Source organism: Gracilinanus agilis, chromosome 5 (genome assembly GCF_016433145.1).
Source record: "Gracilinanus agilis isolate LMUSP501 chromosome 5, AgileGrace, whole genome shotgun sequence".
In the NCBI taxonomy this organism is placed as follows: Eukaryota; Metazoa; Chordata; class Mammalia; order Didelphimorphia; family Didelphidae; genus Gracilinanus; species Gracilinanus agilis.
This window is the reverse complement of record NC_058134.1, coordinates 273,705,001-273,723,147: the sequence shown is the minus strand read 5'-3', so window position 1 is coordinate 273,723,147 and position 18,147 is coordinate 273,705,001. Positions and strand designations below refer to the sequence as shown.

Here is an 18,147-nt window from a genome sequence, read left to right as displayed (position 1 = left end):
ATGGGGCAGAGGTGAGCTGGGCTTCTCTCAAAGGCTGTGCCAGTAGACCAAGGCCCAGGCTAGTTTTCTTCCAAACTAGTAAAGATTAAGTATTAGCAATGCTCTCTAGATCAGTTTTTCAGTTTTCCATAGTTTAGAGAAACTGATTACCAGAGATGTGGCTCTTCTGCCTTAGAACCAATACACAGTAGTGAGTCTAAGACGGAAGGTGAGGGTTTAAAAAAAATTAACATTTTTTTCAGTTAACAAATATTTCTTTTTTTACCTTCTTCCTATTACCACCCAGGGTTGTGCTGGTCAGTGTTTAACAACTGATTCTCCAAAATAAAGGGCAGGGGGGAGCTCTGCATACTTTGGTTTTAAACCCTTGGAATCAATTCTGTGTATTGGTTCTAAAGCAGAAAAGCAAAAAGGGCTAATCAATGAGGATTAAGTGACTTGCTCAAGGTCACCCAGCTAGAAAATGTGTAAAAGCAGATTTGAATCCCAGATCTTCTATCTCTAGGCCTGACTTTCTATCCATTGAACCACCTAGCTACACTCTCTGCACACTTTAAAATCTAATCTGCAATCAGCTCTGTACCCCCTGAACTCACCACCACTTTAAAAAAAAAAAAAGGAAAGAAAAAGGAAACCTGCCTGTTTTTTTCCTAATTCTTTAATTTTTTTTTAATTTAAGAAAAAAAAAGTAGATTGAAAGGACTGCTATACATAAAGCACTGTGCTAAACAAAATGTGAATTTGGTTCTTGTTACTGTATTTAATTCAAAGTAACAGACTAGAGTTCAGTCAATTAAAAAGTCAGTAAGCACCTATGCATCCCAGGCATTGATCCAGGGACTATGGATACAAATTAAAAAAGAAAGAAAGACACAATCCCTAGTCTCCAGGAGATTCTGGTGAAATATAATGTGTCTTATTTATTTTTGGATGTGTCCAGTTGGGAGATATCTCCAGGACATAATGTTTTAGATGTCCAATAGGCAGTTGGGGTGGGGGGGTTAGGGAGGACTGAAGCTCAGGGCAGAGTCTGGACCCAGATAAAGAGATCTATGAGTCACTGACATAGAGATACTAATTAAGCCTATAGAAGAAAATGAAGTCATCCAAAGAATGTTCAGAGAGAGGTCCCTGTAGGGAGCCTTGAGTTGGGAAATATGATATGGATAATGAGCTACTGAGGGAGAAAGAGAAGGGACAATCAGGGTTGTTGGAAGGAATATTCAGTCATTTAAAAGACATTGTGGTGTAGTACAGATTGAGTCATTCTTAGAATCACAGAGATTATAGAGAGTATAAACCTGGTTTATATCAGCTCTTCGATTACTCAAATAATTTTTAAACCTTTATTTTCTGTGTTAAAATCAATACTAGATATCCATTCCAAGGCAGAAGAACAGTAAAGACTGTTAGGGGTTGAGTGACTTGCCTAGAATCACATTGCTATGAAGGGTCTGAGATCAGATTCGAGCTCAGGACCTTCCATTTCCAGGCTTGACTCTCTCTCTACTGAATCATCTAGCTGCCCCTACTCAAGTGATTCTTGAGAGGGATACATTGGAAAGTGCTTTGAACTTGAAGTAATGGATGGGAAGTCACTGGACTTGGAGTCCAAATTCAAGCTCTTCTACTTATACTTTTATTACTGTGAACAGTACTTAATCTTCCTAAGCCTCAGTTCCCATCATCTCTAAATTAAGGGTTGAACTTCAGTTATTTTTTAGTTATATCTGACCGTTTGTGACCCCATTTGGGGTTTTCTTAGCAAAGAAACTAGAATAATTCACCAATTCCTTCTTTAGCTCATTTTATAAGTGGAGGTGAAATCAAACAGCCTTAAGTGATTTGCCCAGGGTCACACAGCTGGTATGTAAAGCCAAATTTGAACTCAGAAAGATAGTCTTCCTGACTCCCAGACCAGTGCTCTATCCATTGTGTACCTACCTTCTTCTTGGACTAGAAGACCATTAGGAGAATCCTTCCTACTCTGGATCTATGATCCACAGAAAAGATTTCCTGAGTTGCATTAGTAAAAACGACAAAGATAATGGTAGCTAACATTTATATGGTGCCCACTATATGCCAGGCGCTGTCCTAAGTGCTTTACACATATTTCATTTGATCCTCACAACCACCCTTGGAGGTATAGGTAATTATTATCGTCCCCATTTCATAGCTAAGGAAAATGGAAATTTTAAGTGAGTTGCTCAGATTACACAGCTAGGATGTATCTAAGACTGACTTGGAACTCAACTGCATTAGTGGAAGGACTTTCTCACAGTAACTGGATCAAATAATAGATCTGGACCCGAGAATAATCAAGCAGTTTTTATCTATCCTTTCCATCATCCATTCATTTGTGTGTTGACTGGTTTCCACCAATGTTATCTGAAAATGAAATTTTATCTATCAAATATGATCTCTCCAAAATAGTGATTTTTTTTTTTTTGGTTAATGAGTGTCCTTGCTAATTTCACAGTCATCTCTTCACAGTTCTCTGGCTTCCTTTTCCTCCCAGGTCATGAAAACATACCACATGTATCATGCAGAAAGTATCAGTGCAGAGAGCAAATTAAAAGAAGCAGAAAAACAGGAAGAAAAACAAATTGGACGGTCCGGGGACCCAGTCTTTCACATCCGACTGGAAGAGAGACATCAGAGGAGGAGTTCTGTGAAAAAGATTGAGAAAATGAAAGAGAAGGTAATTCCCCCCAAAATTCAGTCCTGCTCCAATGGGAAGTTGATTAACTCAAAAAGGCAATAAGCAAGATGAACATGTTTGGGCTTTATTTTGAAACTTTGCCTCTACTCTCAAGAGGAAGATAATTGTTTTAGAAACATGAAGTTCATATAATAGCAGCTGGACGTTATTTTGTGTTGAATACAAAGTGTTTCATTCAAGATGTTGAGAACTTGAATATTAATTAGAAAGCTTTCACTACACACAGGCCTGTGGCCAGCTGTGTAACTGTTATTCCCAGTTGTTGGGGTAACGTAGGTTTTTAATAAATCAAATTTGAAATGTTTTTTTCTCTAAACACTTTGAGTCATTTGTACATATTAGATATACAGTTTAGGCTAATAAAAATTCCATGGGATTCTTCTGCCATTAAAAAATAAAGCTATGATTTTTAAAAATCTATTCCTACATCTTCATTCACAGCGACAAGCAAAGTATTCTGAGAATAAATTAAAATCCATCAAAGCACGAAATGAATATCTCCTAACCTTAGAAGCAACAAATGCCTCAGTGTTCAAGTATTACATCCATGACCTTTCGGATTTAATTGATGTGAGTATTTGGGATTTGTATATTTCTCATATTTAATCCAAATGGAGAAGACAGAGTTTCCCCCTTTCTATTGTACTGCTGGGAGTTTCTGGTTATGCAGGAAAGGAAATTAGACATCTCGAGGAAAGGCAAAGGAAGAGCTATTGATTAGGAGATGATTTGATTGATAAAATGAAAAAATTGAAGTGGAAACACTTCAGAGCCCATAAAATAAACTGGAGTGTTTAGGAAGTAGTAGCCACCCACCATGATGGCGGTAGTTACCACCAACAGTCATAAACTGGCATCAGCCAACATGCCACCTTCTTCTCTCATTTGATGGCAGGGAAAGGCTACTTTGGAACTTGGCAAGTGTAGGTAAGAGAAAAGACTGAATGCTAGGATTTAGAGCTAGAAGGGACCTTAGCTATAAAATAACAGAATTTGAATTGGAAGGAACCTTGACAGCATTGACAACAACAGCATTAATGGTGTTTCAAACACTTTAAAGTTTCCAAAGTGCTTTACAAATATTATTTCCCTTTATCCCTCCCACAACCCTGGGAGATGGATTCCATTACTATTCTCATTTTATAGATGAGGAAGTTAATGTACACAGGATGTGTCCACCTGCTTTGTTTCTCTATGTCAAGAATGGTTGTTTCTCATCTTTTTTATACAGAGCACCTCTCTTATGTAGTGCCATATCTTACACATAATGGGTACTTCATACTTTTTTCTGAAATTTAGTTGAAAAGGATGTGTTTTAATAGAAGAGTGCAAAAAATAGCAATTAAATTTTTTATATAATTAAAAAATTATAATTTTTATTATTAGAATTATTATTAAAATATCATTAACTTACTAAGTTATTAGATTAAAATATTAGGATTGTTATTAAAATTTAAAAATTAAAATTTTTATATAAAGAAATTAGGTGAAGTTTGTCCTCTGTTTCATTTTCAACTTAAATGTAAGATCATTCTAATGAAGTGTTTATTTAGCTAGCCAGAACATTCCATATTGAAAGATGCTGATGTCAATTGAGATGTTACCTTTTAAGGAAGCAGTGGATTGGAATGGACATATCGTAATGGATGTTTCTTTTATAGGAACTCTATTTACATATCACTTTTGATCCTAAAAACTTTATAAACTTAGACCTGTTTTGGTTGAAAAAAGAAACAAGTTTCTTGGTATTTAAAAGTAACATAGAACATTAGAACTAGAAGGGACCATAGATAATAATTATCCTTAAAAAAAATAACAGTAACTAACATTTATATAGTGCTTCATGATTTGCAAAATTGCTTCACAAATATCTCATTTGATCCTTAAAAATGTAATAATTAAAAATTATGAGACTGGTTGTAGCTTAATAACTATTAAGTCAAAGTAGTGGTAGTAGGAAAGAGAGGGAAAAATAGGAGAGGATATTGTGATTTTCTTTTTGTAAAATTGCTTTAAAAGATCTTAAACCTTGGATTTCAGGATAATTATACACAAAACCTTGGGAGTTGGTTCTATTATCATCTCCATTTTGAGGTAGAGAGGTACTTAGCTTTCTAATCAGTGGCCACCATTATAGGGCTCCTTACTACACTCTGCCACACATCTAATCTGCTCCTCCACAAGCACACCAAAGACCCTCACTCCCTACTGGCTTCCACTTATAAACTTTTTTCTCCACCCACTTACTCTCACACATCACGTCTCAGGAACCAACCATAGTTTCTTAGCTTGCCTGGGACCCCCAGGGGTGCAGTGCCTGTGGAGTTACTCTGTCATCTCGTGATATTTTTTGACTCTCATTGCTTTCTGTCTTGTTGGTTCTTAATTTCCCTTTTGCCTGTGGTTTTTATCTTAACTTCCTCGTTGATATTTGGCTTCCAGATGACATCACATGAGAGGCACTGGAAAAAGGAGAAATTTACATTAGACAATCCCCCCCTGTGATTCTATTGAGAGACAAGCATGTTAAAATCACCTCACTTGGGGTCTTTGGGAGATTAACATGCCTAGTCTCCCCAGTGAATCATTTCACATATCCAGCTTATACATCTAAAGATTCTCTTACTAGAGGTATATAAAATATTAAACTTTACATAGAGGGAATTGCAACAATTTGGGGATTAGAGGGAAAGAAGGAAAAAAGGGGAAAATGAAGAAAGAAAAAATGATTGATAGACACATTGACAAAAAGTCAATTAGGAGGCACTTCCCTTTGGCGTAAGAGTGTACATCCAGATTACATAATAGGTTCTATCCCCCTTCAGTTCAGTTTCCCAAAGCTCATTCTGGATCTCTTGATGTAGTGTGTGATTTCTGTAGGCATTCTTAAGGCACTTTCTCCAAAAGATCCACTTTCCTGATTCAGGCTGTTGGTGATTTTCTTTTCCTAAAATTGCCTTAAAAGATCTTAAACTTTGGATCTGAGAATAATTATACACAGAACCTTGGGAGTTGGTTCTATTATCATCTCCATTTTGCAGATGAACAAACTAAGGCAAATAGAGGTTAAATGACTTGCCCACAGTTACCTAGGTAGTACATGTCTAAGGCAGGATTGGGGGCAGCCAATATTCATCTTGCCCAGGTCAAATCTAGTGTCAGACACTTACTAGTAGTGTGACTCTGGGCAAATCACTTAACCCTGTTTGCCTCAGTTTTCTCCTTTATAAAATGAACTGGAGAAGGAAATGGCAAAACATTCCAATATTTTTGCCAAGAAAACCTTAAATAGGGTCACGAAGAGTGGGACATGATTGAAATGAGTCAAATATGACTAAAACAACTAAATAATAGCCACAAAACTTTGAGTCCAAGTTCATTGTTCTATCCACCAGATACCAACTAGACCACCCTGAACCCCTTACAGATGAAAAAGACAAAGCATAGAGCTAGAAAGTGACTTCCCAGAGTCTGGACTCAATCTCAGATTTCATGAATCTAAGTCTAATACTTTTTCTGCCCTGTTTGATAATCCTTTATAACATTCCAGTCCATGTAGTAATAAATACCTTTTAAGGTGAGATTCATAGGAAAATTTCCTCCAAAACTAAATAGAATTCTCTCCTAAAAGGAAAACCAAAATTTTAGAGTCAAACTATTTATATATTTATTTAAACTTTTTTAAAAAGCCAAATTAAACAATTATAATGAGTGGAACAATCTAATCTGGTTTTTCATATGTGATGAAGTTTAGGATAAGTTGACTTACATTAATGATTTAGTGAGGAAAATTCTAAATTATACCACAGATTTATTTAAAGAGAAAACATGGTATAATAGATAGAGGGGTGGCCTCAGAGCCTAGAAGACCTGAGTTCAAGTCTTGCTTATTGTACTTAATAGACTGTGCAAGCCTGGGCAAGTCATTTAAATGTCCTAGGTTAGTCCTTAGGGCTATGGTTGCAATGAAGGTACTCTCCTGTATTAGTAAAGGAAGTTTCCCTGTCCTTTATTTCTTATTATGAATTTTTCAAAAACTCGTAAGTTGAACATACTTTATTAGCTCAATTATCATTCTCCAGACCATTATAGGATATAATATTATCATCAACATGGATGCCACTAAAAATTCTGTATAATCAGAATTCATTCCACTGATTTAGAATTTAGACAGAAATTGAACTTAAGCTAGCCTTTGGATAACACATATTTTTGGGGTGGGGAATGCAAATGAATACCGACATTTCTCATCTTAATGTCATTGACTGGTTCCATGAAAACATGATGTTGGGTGAGACGGTATTACAGGGGGCTGAGGAGAATTACCATTACCAGAGTTCAAATACTAACTCAGATCAGGGTAAACAACCCCAATTGTACCAGCCAAATAACATTTCCAGACATTACACTAGAGTTTGCTAATAATGTGTTAATAACATTACTGAAAGATGATATTACTCAGGGTAACATCACATTGGCTATGCTTATTCTTTAAGCAAGACTATGATGACAGTATTTAAAATATATCCAAATTTTAAAGTCATGCATGCGTACATTTATTTTACACATAAACAAGCAATATTCTAATTTGCATTTTCATTTCATTCACAAAAATGACTTCTTGAGGACCTTTACTAGACAAAACTTTGCTAGACTGACTTTTAAAGTAACAAAAATATATTCCTTTTCAATAATGCATGATGTAGATGGTTCAGTGACTCAGACAGAATTTAGTGATTATAATCCTAGTTAGTGAGGTTTCTTTGTACTATGTATGCTATATATTTTATAATGTAGGCAAATTAGCAGGCAAAGAATTGGCTATGAAGTAGTGTCTATGTATACTTTATAGTCACATATGGGGAATTTTTATTCAGGGTTATAGAATGAATTGCTCCTTGGTTAAAAAAAAGGCAATAATGCTAAATATTATCTTGAAACAAGAAAATACATACATTTCAGCAAACTTTTAGGGAGCCTTTTGTTTTCTTTTACACCAAAAGCAAAACAAAACAATTGCTATGTATTTGTTGGAATTTGTTTTCAATACATCTTGAATTCTCAGTTAAGAACAATTTTAATGTCATCATCACATGATGAGCCCTATCCCAGTTATGAAATATTTCAAATGATACATCAAGTTAAGATCAAATTGCAAGTGTTAGAGTTCTAAACTCTAAGCACTGGTGAAACTCTTGGAAGGATATTCACTTGCAAGTTAGAGGGATAGAAGCATCTGGGAATTGTATAACTCTATAATTGTATAACTGGACAGCACTTTAGATTTAAGCACTTGCAATGTGCCACACACTGGGCTAAGCACTAAAGATACAAAGGGGAATAAAAGTAGCTCCTTCCTTCAAGGAGCTTACCTTCTAATGGGGCAGATAGCATGGACTTATGAGTTATATATTCATAAAAAAAGGAAGCTAACCTTAGAGAGGAAGACACTCATAACTGGAGGGACTATTGAAAGATGCTGTGCAGAAGATGGCATGTAAAATGAGGCTTAAAGATTCTAAGGATTCTGTGGAGATTAAAATTAATATGCAAAAGCTAAGTATTATATTTTATAAAGTTTATTAATAATAACTTAAGTAAGATAACTATCTCACAAGAACAAAAAAGAGGAAGAGGGAAAAGCTACAGAATTTATAAAACAAGAACATGACCACACAAACGTGGAGGCACAGGAGAGATTAAAGGGAATTTGGGGAAATACTAAGGGATTTATGGGGGATGAAGTCCAGGGTTCAAAATCTCCATTTATACAATTCTAAGAGGCAAAGACAGAAACAGTTGCCTAGAGCTGGAGGTCTTGAAAAAGCAAATGATAGCGAGAAGTATTATAATTCTCTTACTGCAACCAGTGAGTTGAAGGGAATGGGGGGGGGGGGGGGTAGGAAGCATAAGCTGTACTAGAATTGTTGGCCCAGAATGGAGTGTCAGGACAAGAGAACCAGGTCTTGGTGAGTACTAGAAGTCAGAAAGATCAAGAGAAAATGGTGTAAATCAAAGGAGGTTTGTTCATTATGGAGCAAAAGTTCCAGAGAGCACACTGGTGGTCAGATATGGAGTAGGACGTTGAGGATGTGGTCTTGAAGTTGATTGGAATGAGCAAATGGACAACTGGAATTAGAAAGCATGGCAGGAGGATGTTCTTTGGCAAGGAAGAATTTGCTCTTACTTGGCTGGGAAGAACAGGAGGGAATCGGTATCAGTGAATTCTCATCTTGAAGCCCAGTAATTGGAGTGTTTAAGGCTGATTCTCATTCTTCAAATGAGAAAAATAATATGCAAATAACTCTATACCTAAGTAATATATATATATATGTATATATATATATATGTGTGTGTGTGTGTGTGTGGTATATAGGAAGGAATCTCAGAGGGAAGGCATCAGGAGTAAGGGAGAGAGGGAAAGAGAAAAGGTCTCCTGTAAATGGTAGAATTTAAGCTAAGTCTTAAAGGAAGCTGGAGAGAGATAACCTTCAGCTGCCTGGTTTGCCCTATTGTTGTGAGCTAGGAAGTGTCTGGAAGACCTCAAAGCAGGCATAAGCAAGAGTTTGTATGTTCCTAGTCAGGAGGCAGAAGCAACTGAAGCCCCAATGTAGCCTAGCCTGGATCTGAACAGGAAAACTGCATAAAATCCTTGAAAACTGGTCATCCAGCTTCCACCTGAAGCTCTCCAAGGAAGAGGAAGCATTCTATTTTGGAATAAATAAGTAGCATTTCTCTACATCAAGCTGGCATTGGCTTCTCTGTCATTTCTAGTCCTTCTCCTTGTTCTGAAATCTGGGACGCAGCAGAACCATTCTAATCATTGCTCTTTTATATGAAAACCCTTCAGACTCTTAGCTATCATATTCTCTTCACCCACTCCCACACCTTCAAGTTTTCCTTTATCCAGGTTTCTTTATCCTTCTTTTCTTTTTTTTAAAGCTTTTTAAAAGAGAATCCAAACTTTACAACACCAAAGGAAATTAGTGTTTCTAGATACAAAGCAGACCAGACAAGTTTGTAAGTTAAACCATGAACCCAAAATAAATATATAATAAATTATGAATGTGTGATACATAATAAATCTAACATATTCATTTCAATTAATATTTTTCCACTGACAAGCAACTGTTTCTCTCTTTACTTTCCTGTTTCTATTGAAAAGAAAAAAAGAAAAAACAAAACGCTTGTAACAAATATGCATAGTCAAGCAAAGACTGTTGGCCATGTCCAAAAATATATGTCTCATTCTACATATAAAGCCTATTACTTCTCTCAAGAAGTGGGCAACATTCATTATCATCAGTACTCTGGAATCATGGTTGTTAAGTGCATGAACCAGGCTTCTTAAGTATTTCAGAGAGAATCATTTTTAATTACCTTTTTTTTTAAAATTTTACTTTCAAAACTGTCACTAATCCATTTTTCCTTCTGAACTTCTTTCTCTTCTGTGCATTAAAAGATACACAGTGATTCTCCTTTTCCTCCTCTTTTCTTTTTTTGGCAGCACCATATTCCCCTCTATCTACCACATCCTATTCCACATGAAAAGTGTTGTGTATTTCCCTCTATCTTATCTTCTTAAAGGTTCTCTCTTTACCTACCATCTCTTCCTTACAAAGAAGAAGATAGTGAGAGAGGAATGTGCTCAATAATATGCTTCTTTTCTTCAATTCCTCTGTTCTTCCCATTGTCCAGTCCTGATCCCAGATTCTTTCTTTCTTTCTTTCTTCCTTTTTATCTACCCTCCAGGGTTGAAGTTTGTTTTACTTACTAGTCCATCTCTGAATATACACTTCCTCTTAATCCCCACCTTTTTTATCAAATTGAAAACAATTTTTCTTGGATGTGCTTCAAGAAATGGATAGACTCGTTAAGACCTTCACATTAGTGTCTATGAAAACAGTTCATAAATGGACCAGTTCACTGGTGGTACAGTTGAATGTAGAAATAAATGAACTTCCCAAGGAAATCAGTCATCTAAAACATTTTATGGAAGCTCTAGGGAATGTCTAATAGTAGGATATAGTCTCTTGGATATAGAAAAAAAACAGTATGAAATTAACTTAGAAACTACCCTTTTTTCATTTGTTCTAAAATTGTCCTAATGGGAAAAAAATGTAAAATGCAATGTTGACTTTCTACTCTTCTCAGATAAAAAGAGGTCCTTCCTCCTAGAATCCAATGGTGTGAATCTCCCCACTTCCCCTCTTCCTAGTACAACCTGATTCCCTATTAAGTTTAATGTATTTCTACACCAAACTCTTTGTACATATGTGTGCGTGCATGTGTTCAAAACTCCCATAAACCAGGAAGGTAAATTCAGTTTTTTAGGTACCTCTGCAACTTGTTGGAATGTACAACTGGAATGTAGATAATGAAGAATATCTCATTCATAAAATACAGAATAGAATAAAGGAATGGTAGTGGAGTGATAGGCATAAGATGATGATATCACTTGTGAGAAAGTCTAGAAGCCATATGGGAAAGCATGGTGGAGCCCATTTGGGTAAAGTTTAGTTTAGGGAGGAATGTGAAAAAATATTCAGCTTACACTGCTTAACCCCAGAAGATAGAACAAGGGGCTATGGGTAGAAGTTATTAAAAAAGCAAATTTAAGCTTCAAAAAAAAAACAAAACTTCCTAATATGTGTTGTTATTCATTCGTTTAGTTATGTCCAACTCTTTGTGATCCCATGGACGGAGTGTCCATGGAATTTTCTTGGCAAAAGTACTGGAGTGGATTGCTATTCTCTCCTCCAATTTTATTCAAGTATGTGTTAACTGGCTTGCCCATGGTCATGGACACAGCTAGTGTCTGAGTCCAGATTTGAACTCTGGACTTTCTGACTCCAGGGCTTGTTGCTGTCCACTGCATTACCTAGCTGCTTCCTAACAATATCTGATCTTGGGAAGCAAAATGATCTTGGGAAGTAGTTGGTTTTCCCCTCAGCAGTTATGTTATTGAGAAGGTTGGAATAGATGCCCTCTGAGAGCCCTTCCAAATCAGAGACTCTTTGATTCTAAGTCCAGAAGAAGCTAGAAAAGGTGGTGTGTGCCCTATTTCTTAACCATAGCAACTGGCCAGTTTTCTCACGGATGGCTCCTTGCCTGATTGGTATTCCATACTTGGATACCTGTTTGGTATCCAAGAGCAGACTAGACAGCCTTTTCTGAGCAATACCGGCATCTCCTAACTCTCTTCCTTTCTGCAACCAACTTCTAACAAACAGCTTGAGAAATGTGTGAAGAAAGGTACAGTTCTGGCTACAACTGAAATCATTACTTGTTGTGGATTCATTCATTGCTAGATAAGTTGCAGAAAAGTCAGCAGTCATATCCACTCAGATAAATTATCTCAAAAAATAAAAATAAAAAAGATTACACTAAAAACATCCCAGGCCATGTGCTGACTTATGGTCAGGAATAAGTTGCTATATTTTTGTTCTTTAGTCATTATAATCATGTCCCACTCTCCAAGATCCCATTTGGGATTTTCTTGTCAAAGAAACTGGCATGATTTGCTGTGCCCTTCTCTGGCTCATTTTACAGATGAGGAAACCGAGACAAACAGGGTTAAACAACTTACTCAGGGTCACAGTGCTAGTAAGTGTCTGAGGTTGAATTTGAACTCAGGAAGGTGAGTCTTTCTGACTTCAGTCCTGGAACTTTATCTACTGTTTCACCATGGCATGTTTTTGCCATGGTCCTTTCTTTCTCTTGGAAGAAACCAGCATATTCACTGATTAGTAATCTCCTCTAAGGAGAGAAGAAGTGAGAAAGGGTATCAAGTCTCATTAAACTGCTAAGGGAACCCCTCCTACTATTCATAGGGAACTGTTTGGAGTCCCTGGAAGTAGAACCCCATAAACGACTTAGACCAATCCAAGAATCTTGGCAGGTCTTCTTATTAGGTATGATAAGAGACTTGGGTTAGGGCAGAGGCAAAGGAATCCCATTGCTATTTGGTTCCAGGGCGTTAGGTCCAACCACATGCCTCAGCCATCCAACTTGACATCTCTCAGGAATAAGTATGGCTCACAAGATGAACATTTAGGCTAAGTACTGCCTCCCATCTTCAGTACATGGAGTCTGCTGCTGGGACCTGACAGTACAGCTCCACCACTATCAGTCTGAGACAATCTACAGAATGTAGTGCCCAAGGAAGGCTGCCATATGCTACTAACTAGTGGTGAAGAGCAATCCCATTTGGTGGGGAGGAGTGGAGTCCAGATTTGGAGTCAGCAAACAAGCCAACAGACTAGACTAGGTCATCACATCTTGAGTTCTTCAGTGCACTAACTGAGACGAATGGTAAGTAGTTGTAGGAATGAAAGTTGAGAGCAAGTCAATGCCATTTTCAAAGACAGGATGCAAGAAATTCTGGGGGAACTGACCATGTGTATGACCCAACTGGCCTTTTCAGAATTTGTCTTTTATGACAGCAACTTATGTTCCTCACCTGCTCCTTCTGAAGGTCTACCGTAACACCAGCTAATGACACAAACATCGCTAATAAGATTGTAAGCTTGAGGAGCAGTTAAGTGGATAGAGATAAGAGGTTCTGGAATCAAATCTGACCTTAGACACTTCCTAGCTGGACCCCCATTGCCTTGCTCTTCTGCCTTGGAACCTATACTGAGTTCCGATTCTAAGACAGAAGGTCTTAAAATTCCCCCCAAAGAAATAGTAAACTTGGATATTTGCCACTCATTTGCATTCATTCTCAGTGAATCGGTTGCTTCTGATTTCTGTAGATGCCTTTTTTTTTCCAACTGAAGTTGGTCTTTATGTTTAGAGCAGGAGTTGGCAACCTTTTTGGCCGTGAGAGCCATAAACGCCACATTTTTTAAAATGTAATTTCATGAGACCCGTACAGTGCTCACAGTGCTGCTCCTGTAACAGTGCCTGAAAAAAATTGACTTTATGGCTCCTGCAGAAAGAGCCATATCTGGCCCTCAAAAGAGCCGGATATGGCTCAAGAGCCATACGTTGCTGACCCCTGGTTTAGAGAATTCCCCCCCATACACACCTTATTCATTGCGTGAATCATTTTTTTATGTGTCAGCAGAATTTCATTCCCGAGAGCATCTCGCTTCCCATAGGTCAATTTCCTGTTGTTGAATTTTAAGGCATTCTCAACTCTTTATACATTTCTATTTTAAATCTGCCTTACTGAATGAAGCCTGAGGTGCGTGTCAGGCTTCCAGGATTTTCCCTTTTTACCCTAACTTGAAACTAAAATATTATGATTTCCCAAGGTTCCCATCTGTGGTAGATTACAAATTACAAATACAAAAATTCCTGCCATATAGACTAGGTCAGTTTCCTTCAACTCCCTAAAAAGAGGTAATGTGACTGTCCTGGAGACTTCATTGGCCCAGAAGACTAATCTGCAGACCATGAACATAGCTTCCTGGTGGCCAGAACAGGAATCTCTTAGACTCTCTCCCTGCAGTTTGACACCCTGACGCTCCCTTAGGCATACTAGCACTGCCAACAGGCAGGGAAGCTTCACCCAGTTAAATTAGGGCTGCATCCTTGCTAAGTATCCTAACCATGCTATGGCTAAATAAACTTCCTTTGGTTAACTTTTAGTTGGTTTATGAGTATTTCATCTCATTCCAGTCCTGAAGTTCATTCACCAAACTAGCCTGCATGACACCACCATCAATTCAACAATGCATCACTGCAGAATAATAATTCACCTCACATCTTTGTCTACCTTCTGAAGAATGAAAATAGCAGTGGTCAAAAATTTATCAGGGGCAGCTAGGTGGCTCAGGGGATTGAGAAAGCCAGGCTAAAGACAAGAGGTTCTGGGTTCAAATCTGGCTTCAAACACTTCCTAACTGTGTGACCCTGGGCAAGTCACTTAACCCCCATTGCCTAGTCTTTACTACTCTTCTGCCTTGGAACTGATACACAGTATTGATTCTAAGGTGTAAGGTAAAGGTTTGTTGTTTTGTTTTTTTTTTAATTATCAACCAGTCTACTTTTAGCAGCTTTAAAGACCATTGGATTTCTCTGTCACTCTTACATTTTGCCTCTTACAAGTTCTAAGATGTATTTTGCCTCCTGACTGTGTACTCCAGAGTATATCCCCCAAAAAGTTGCATCTGTTTCTTGTTTTATCTGTAAAGTGAAAGGGTTCAATGAGATGACTGTCAAGGTTCCTTTCTGCTGTAGATCCTATCATCCTTTGAGTAGCATCAAATGGCAGATCCTCACAAACGTAAACTCTTTAAATGACCATTTTCATTCTACTGCCTAAAACTTCTTTCCAGCCTATTCCATATCTTCATGATCTTACAGGGGAAGGGAAAGGAAGAAGCATTTATTAAATGCCTATTATATGCTATACACTCTGCTAAGCACTTTACAAATATTATCATTTGGTCTTGACACCAGTACTGAGATATAGGAGTTAAGAAATTCAGAAAACAGAAGTTAAGTGACTTGCCTAGGGTCACATAGCTAGGAAATGTCTGAGGCTGGAATTGAACTTGGGTCTTTCTAACTCTACACTCAGTGCTCCAACCACTGCACCACTAGGTTGCCTGTCTTCAGGTGGGTACTTATACCCCAATGTCTTGATAAAGCATTATAATGAATCCTTCCTGTCTGTACAGTAATAACACCTTTGTCATTTTCAGTGTACAACTTTCTGGATTTTAATGACTCTACATAGAAGAGCATGGATTATTTCAAAGATTAGAGAATAAATCTTACTAACAATCATGGATTATTGCAGCTCAAAAATCTCTCACACTGACCCCATTTCCTAGCCCTTACCACTCTTCTGCCTTGGAACCAATACACAGTACTGATTCTAAGAACGTGTGGATTTTTAAAAACTAATAATTAATCTCCTGTAGCCTGTTAATTTGCTTCTTAAAATGCTTGTCACTGGTTTTATTAGCTTTTCACATAGAGGGAGATTCTTCTGTTTCAAGCCTTCTTTCTATTGCCATTTCAGAATCATGAGTTATGTAGTATCTTTTGGTTCTGATCTTTTATGTCTCTGGTGTAATGAGGCTGCTTAAAAAAACAACTTACTCAGAGTTAAGAGTTTTCTTAATGAATCTGACTTTTTCCCTACATCATAAGAATTTCATTAAGATTTATCAGTTGAGATCCATCCAATTATAGTGGTGTATTCCCAATTAGAGCTGTGTCTTTATTAAGGCAATTATAGAGAGACCATGGGTTGAGAGACTAAACTGTTGAGGAATCTGATTCTGTCATCTTTTCCTTCTTTGGGATTGTGAATATTTTTTAAATCCATAAATGAGTTGGAAGAAAACTGTGGAATCTTCTTCTCTCCAAGTTAACATTTCTTAGCCTTTTTTTACACTCTTTGGCAAACTGGTGAAGCCTATGGACCCCTTTGCTCTCTTTTTGAATGCATAAAATACAAAGAATTGTAAAGGAAACCAATTAGATTGAAATACAATTATCAAAATATTTTTTGGTTTAGAATCCTTGCTCTAAGTCTTCTTACAAGGCCATAATAGTTTAATTCAACTCATCAGTTTTAAGGACATCACCATTCTTGACCTCATTCATATTCACAATATGAGAATTACCTTAACTCCTCATCCAATATATCTTCCACTTCTTCAAAGGAGGAGGGGGAGACATGTTCTCATATCTCTAGAATGGGCCAGGCTTGGTCGTTATGATTTTGCAGCATTGGCTTTTTATTATTTAGTTGCTACTGTTCTTTCAGTATTCATTGATACAGTCTTTCAGGGCATTGTGTTTCTGGTTCTGCTTACTTTATTTCAGATCTTTTCACATAAGTTTTCCCATGTTTCCCTGTATAATTCATTTTCATAATATTCTTATGGTATAGCGATATTCCACTGTATTCATATACCCAGACCTGTGTAGTCTGTTTTTGACTTCCATGAAATAGAAATATTTTGATGTATATTAAGCCTTTCTATCCTTGATGTCCTTGAGTATATTTCCATCAGTGGGATATCTGGATCAAATGTTTAATCATTGTCTTTAAGCACAGTCCTGAATTGCTTTTCAGAATGATTGGACCAATTCTCAGCTTTTGCCAACTGCATATTATTGTGCCAGTGTCTCAGAAGTTAAAATCACACGTTCAGACAAATCAAAAATAAATATTCATGACACAAAAAGAGATAAACAAGGAAACTCCATTATTGAAAGGAACAATAGACAACAAAGCAATATCAGAACAAAGCTTATGTGCTCCAAATGCTTTAGCATCTAAATTCATAAAGGAAAAATTAACTGAATTACAAGGCATAGAAAGTAGTAAAAGAATGGCAAGAGATTTTAATGCCCCTCTCTCCACATTGGATGAGTATAACAGAAAGATAAATGTAAATTATTAAAGGGAAAATATAGAATGGGATAGATTTTTTATTTGCATTTCTAGCACTATTTCTGATTTGGAGCAATATTTTCAATAGCTAATTCTTTTGAGAACTATTGGTATTTTTTACTACTTGTCTATTAGGAAATGACTGGTTTTTTATGTTTGTGTTAATTCCCTGTATATTTTAGATAGCAGACAAAAGTGATGTTTTAGTCAGTGAGAAAGTAACTTCTTTTTTAAGGAAATGCATTTGGAGGAAACATTTTGAAAATTGATATTTAGAAATGTTTCCATCATTACATGGTTTTATTGCCAAATGCAATATAAGTGTATTACTAATAAAGATGTTCACCTCTGCAACATTTAAGAAATTTGGAAACAGGATTTTCCAGACTCTGAAAATCTTCCAAATGAAAACTTTAAATGGATTTTTTTACTCATTTGTTTAAAACTAAAATGCAACCTCTTTCAAACATCATTTGCAAAAATAACTAAATGACATCAGAGAAGGGCAAAATTATGAATTTCAACAAAAATGAGTTTTCAGCAAATGAATTTCAACAGTTCAACAATTACAACAAAAACTTAAGCCTAGACTGGGATTGAAGGATTTGTTAAATTCAGTCAACAACATTCTTCCATTTGGTTCAATGAATCTCTCATTTTAATTCATTTATTCAATCTTGAATTTTTAATTTATTAGTCTTTAAGGTCCTCCTCTTCAGTTTCATTTAAAGCTCACATTGAAATAAATAATGTAGGATCATGTGTATGTAAATAAATAAAATAATAAAATATGAATAAAAATTTTGAGAAAAATAATAAATATTAGTAGGGATGCATGTTCAAAGATGCCTGACCAGCAGTGATGTGCAGTCCAAAAGACTTAGAAACCATTACACAATATCTTCATTAGGGAGAACGTCACAGACCTAAAAAAAAATTACACACATTTTTACTTTTTTATTTTTTTTAAAACCCTTATATACCCCTCAATACCAAGATTAGCTCCAAGGCAGAAGAATGGAAAGGGTAGGCAATGGGGGTCAAGTGACTTGCCCAGGGT

General features: G+C 36.6%; 1 protein-coding gene across 2 annotated transcripts in view; it reads left to right on the top strand.

The window, feature by feature from the left end:
- The window catches only part of SRGAP1 (SLIT-ROBO Rho GTPase activating protein 1), a 354,516-nt gene that overhangs the window by 229,684 nt on the left and 106,685 nt on the right, over nt 1–18,147 (top strand). For both annotated transcript variants that reach the window (XM_044678455.1, XM_044678454.1), the window contains exons 5-6: nt 2,519–2,701; nt 3,164–3,292. In XM_044678455.1, coding sequence (XP_044534390.1) covers nt 2,519–2,701; nt 3,164–3,292 — 312 coding nt within the window. The remainder of the gene's footprint in view (nt 1–2,518; nt 2,702–3,163; nt 3,293–18,147) is intronic.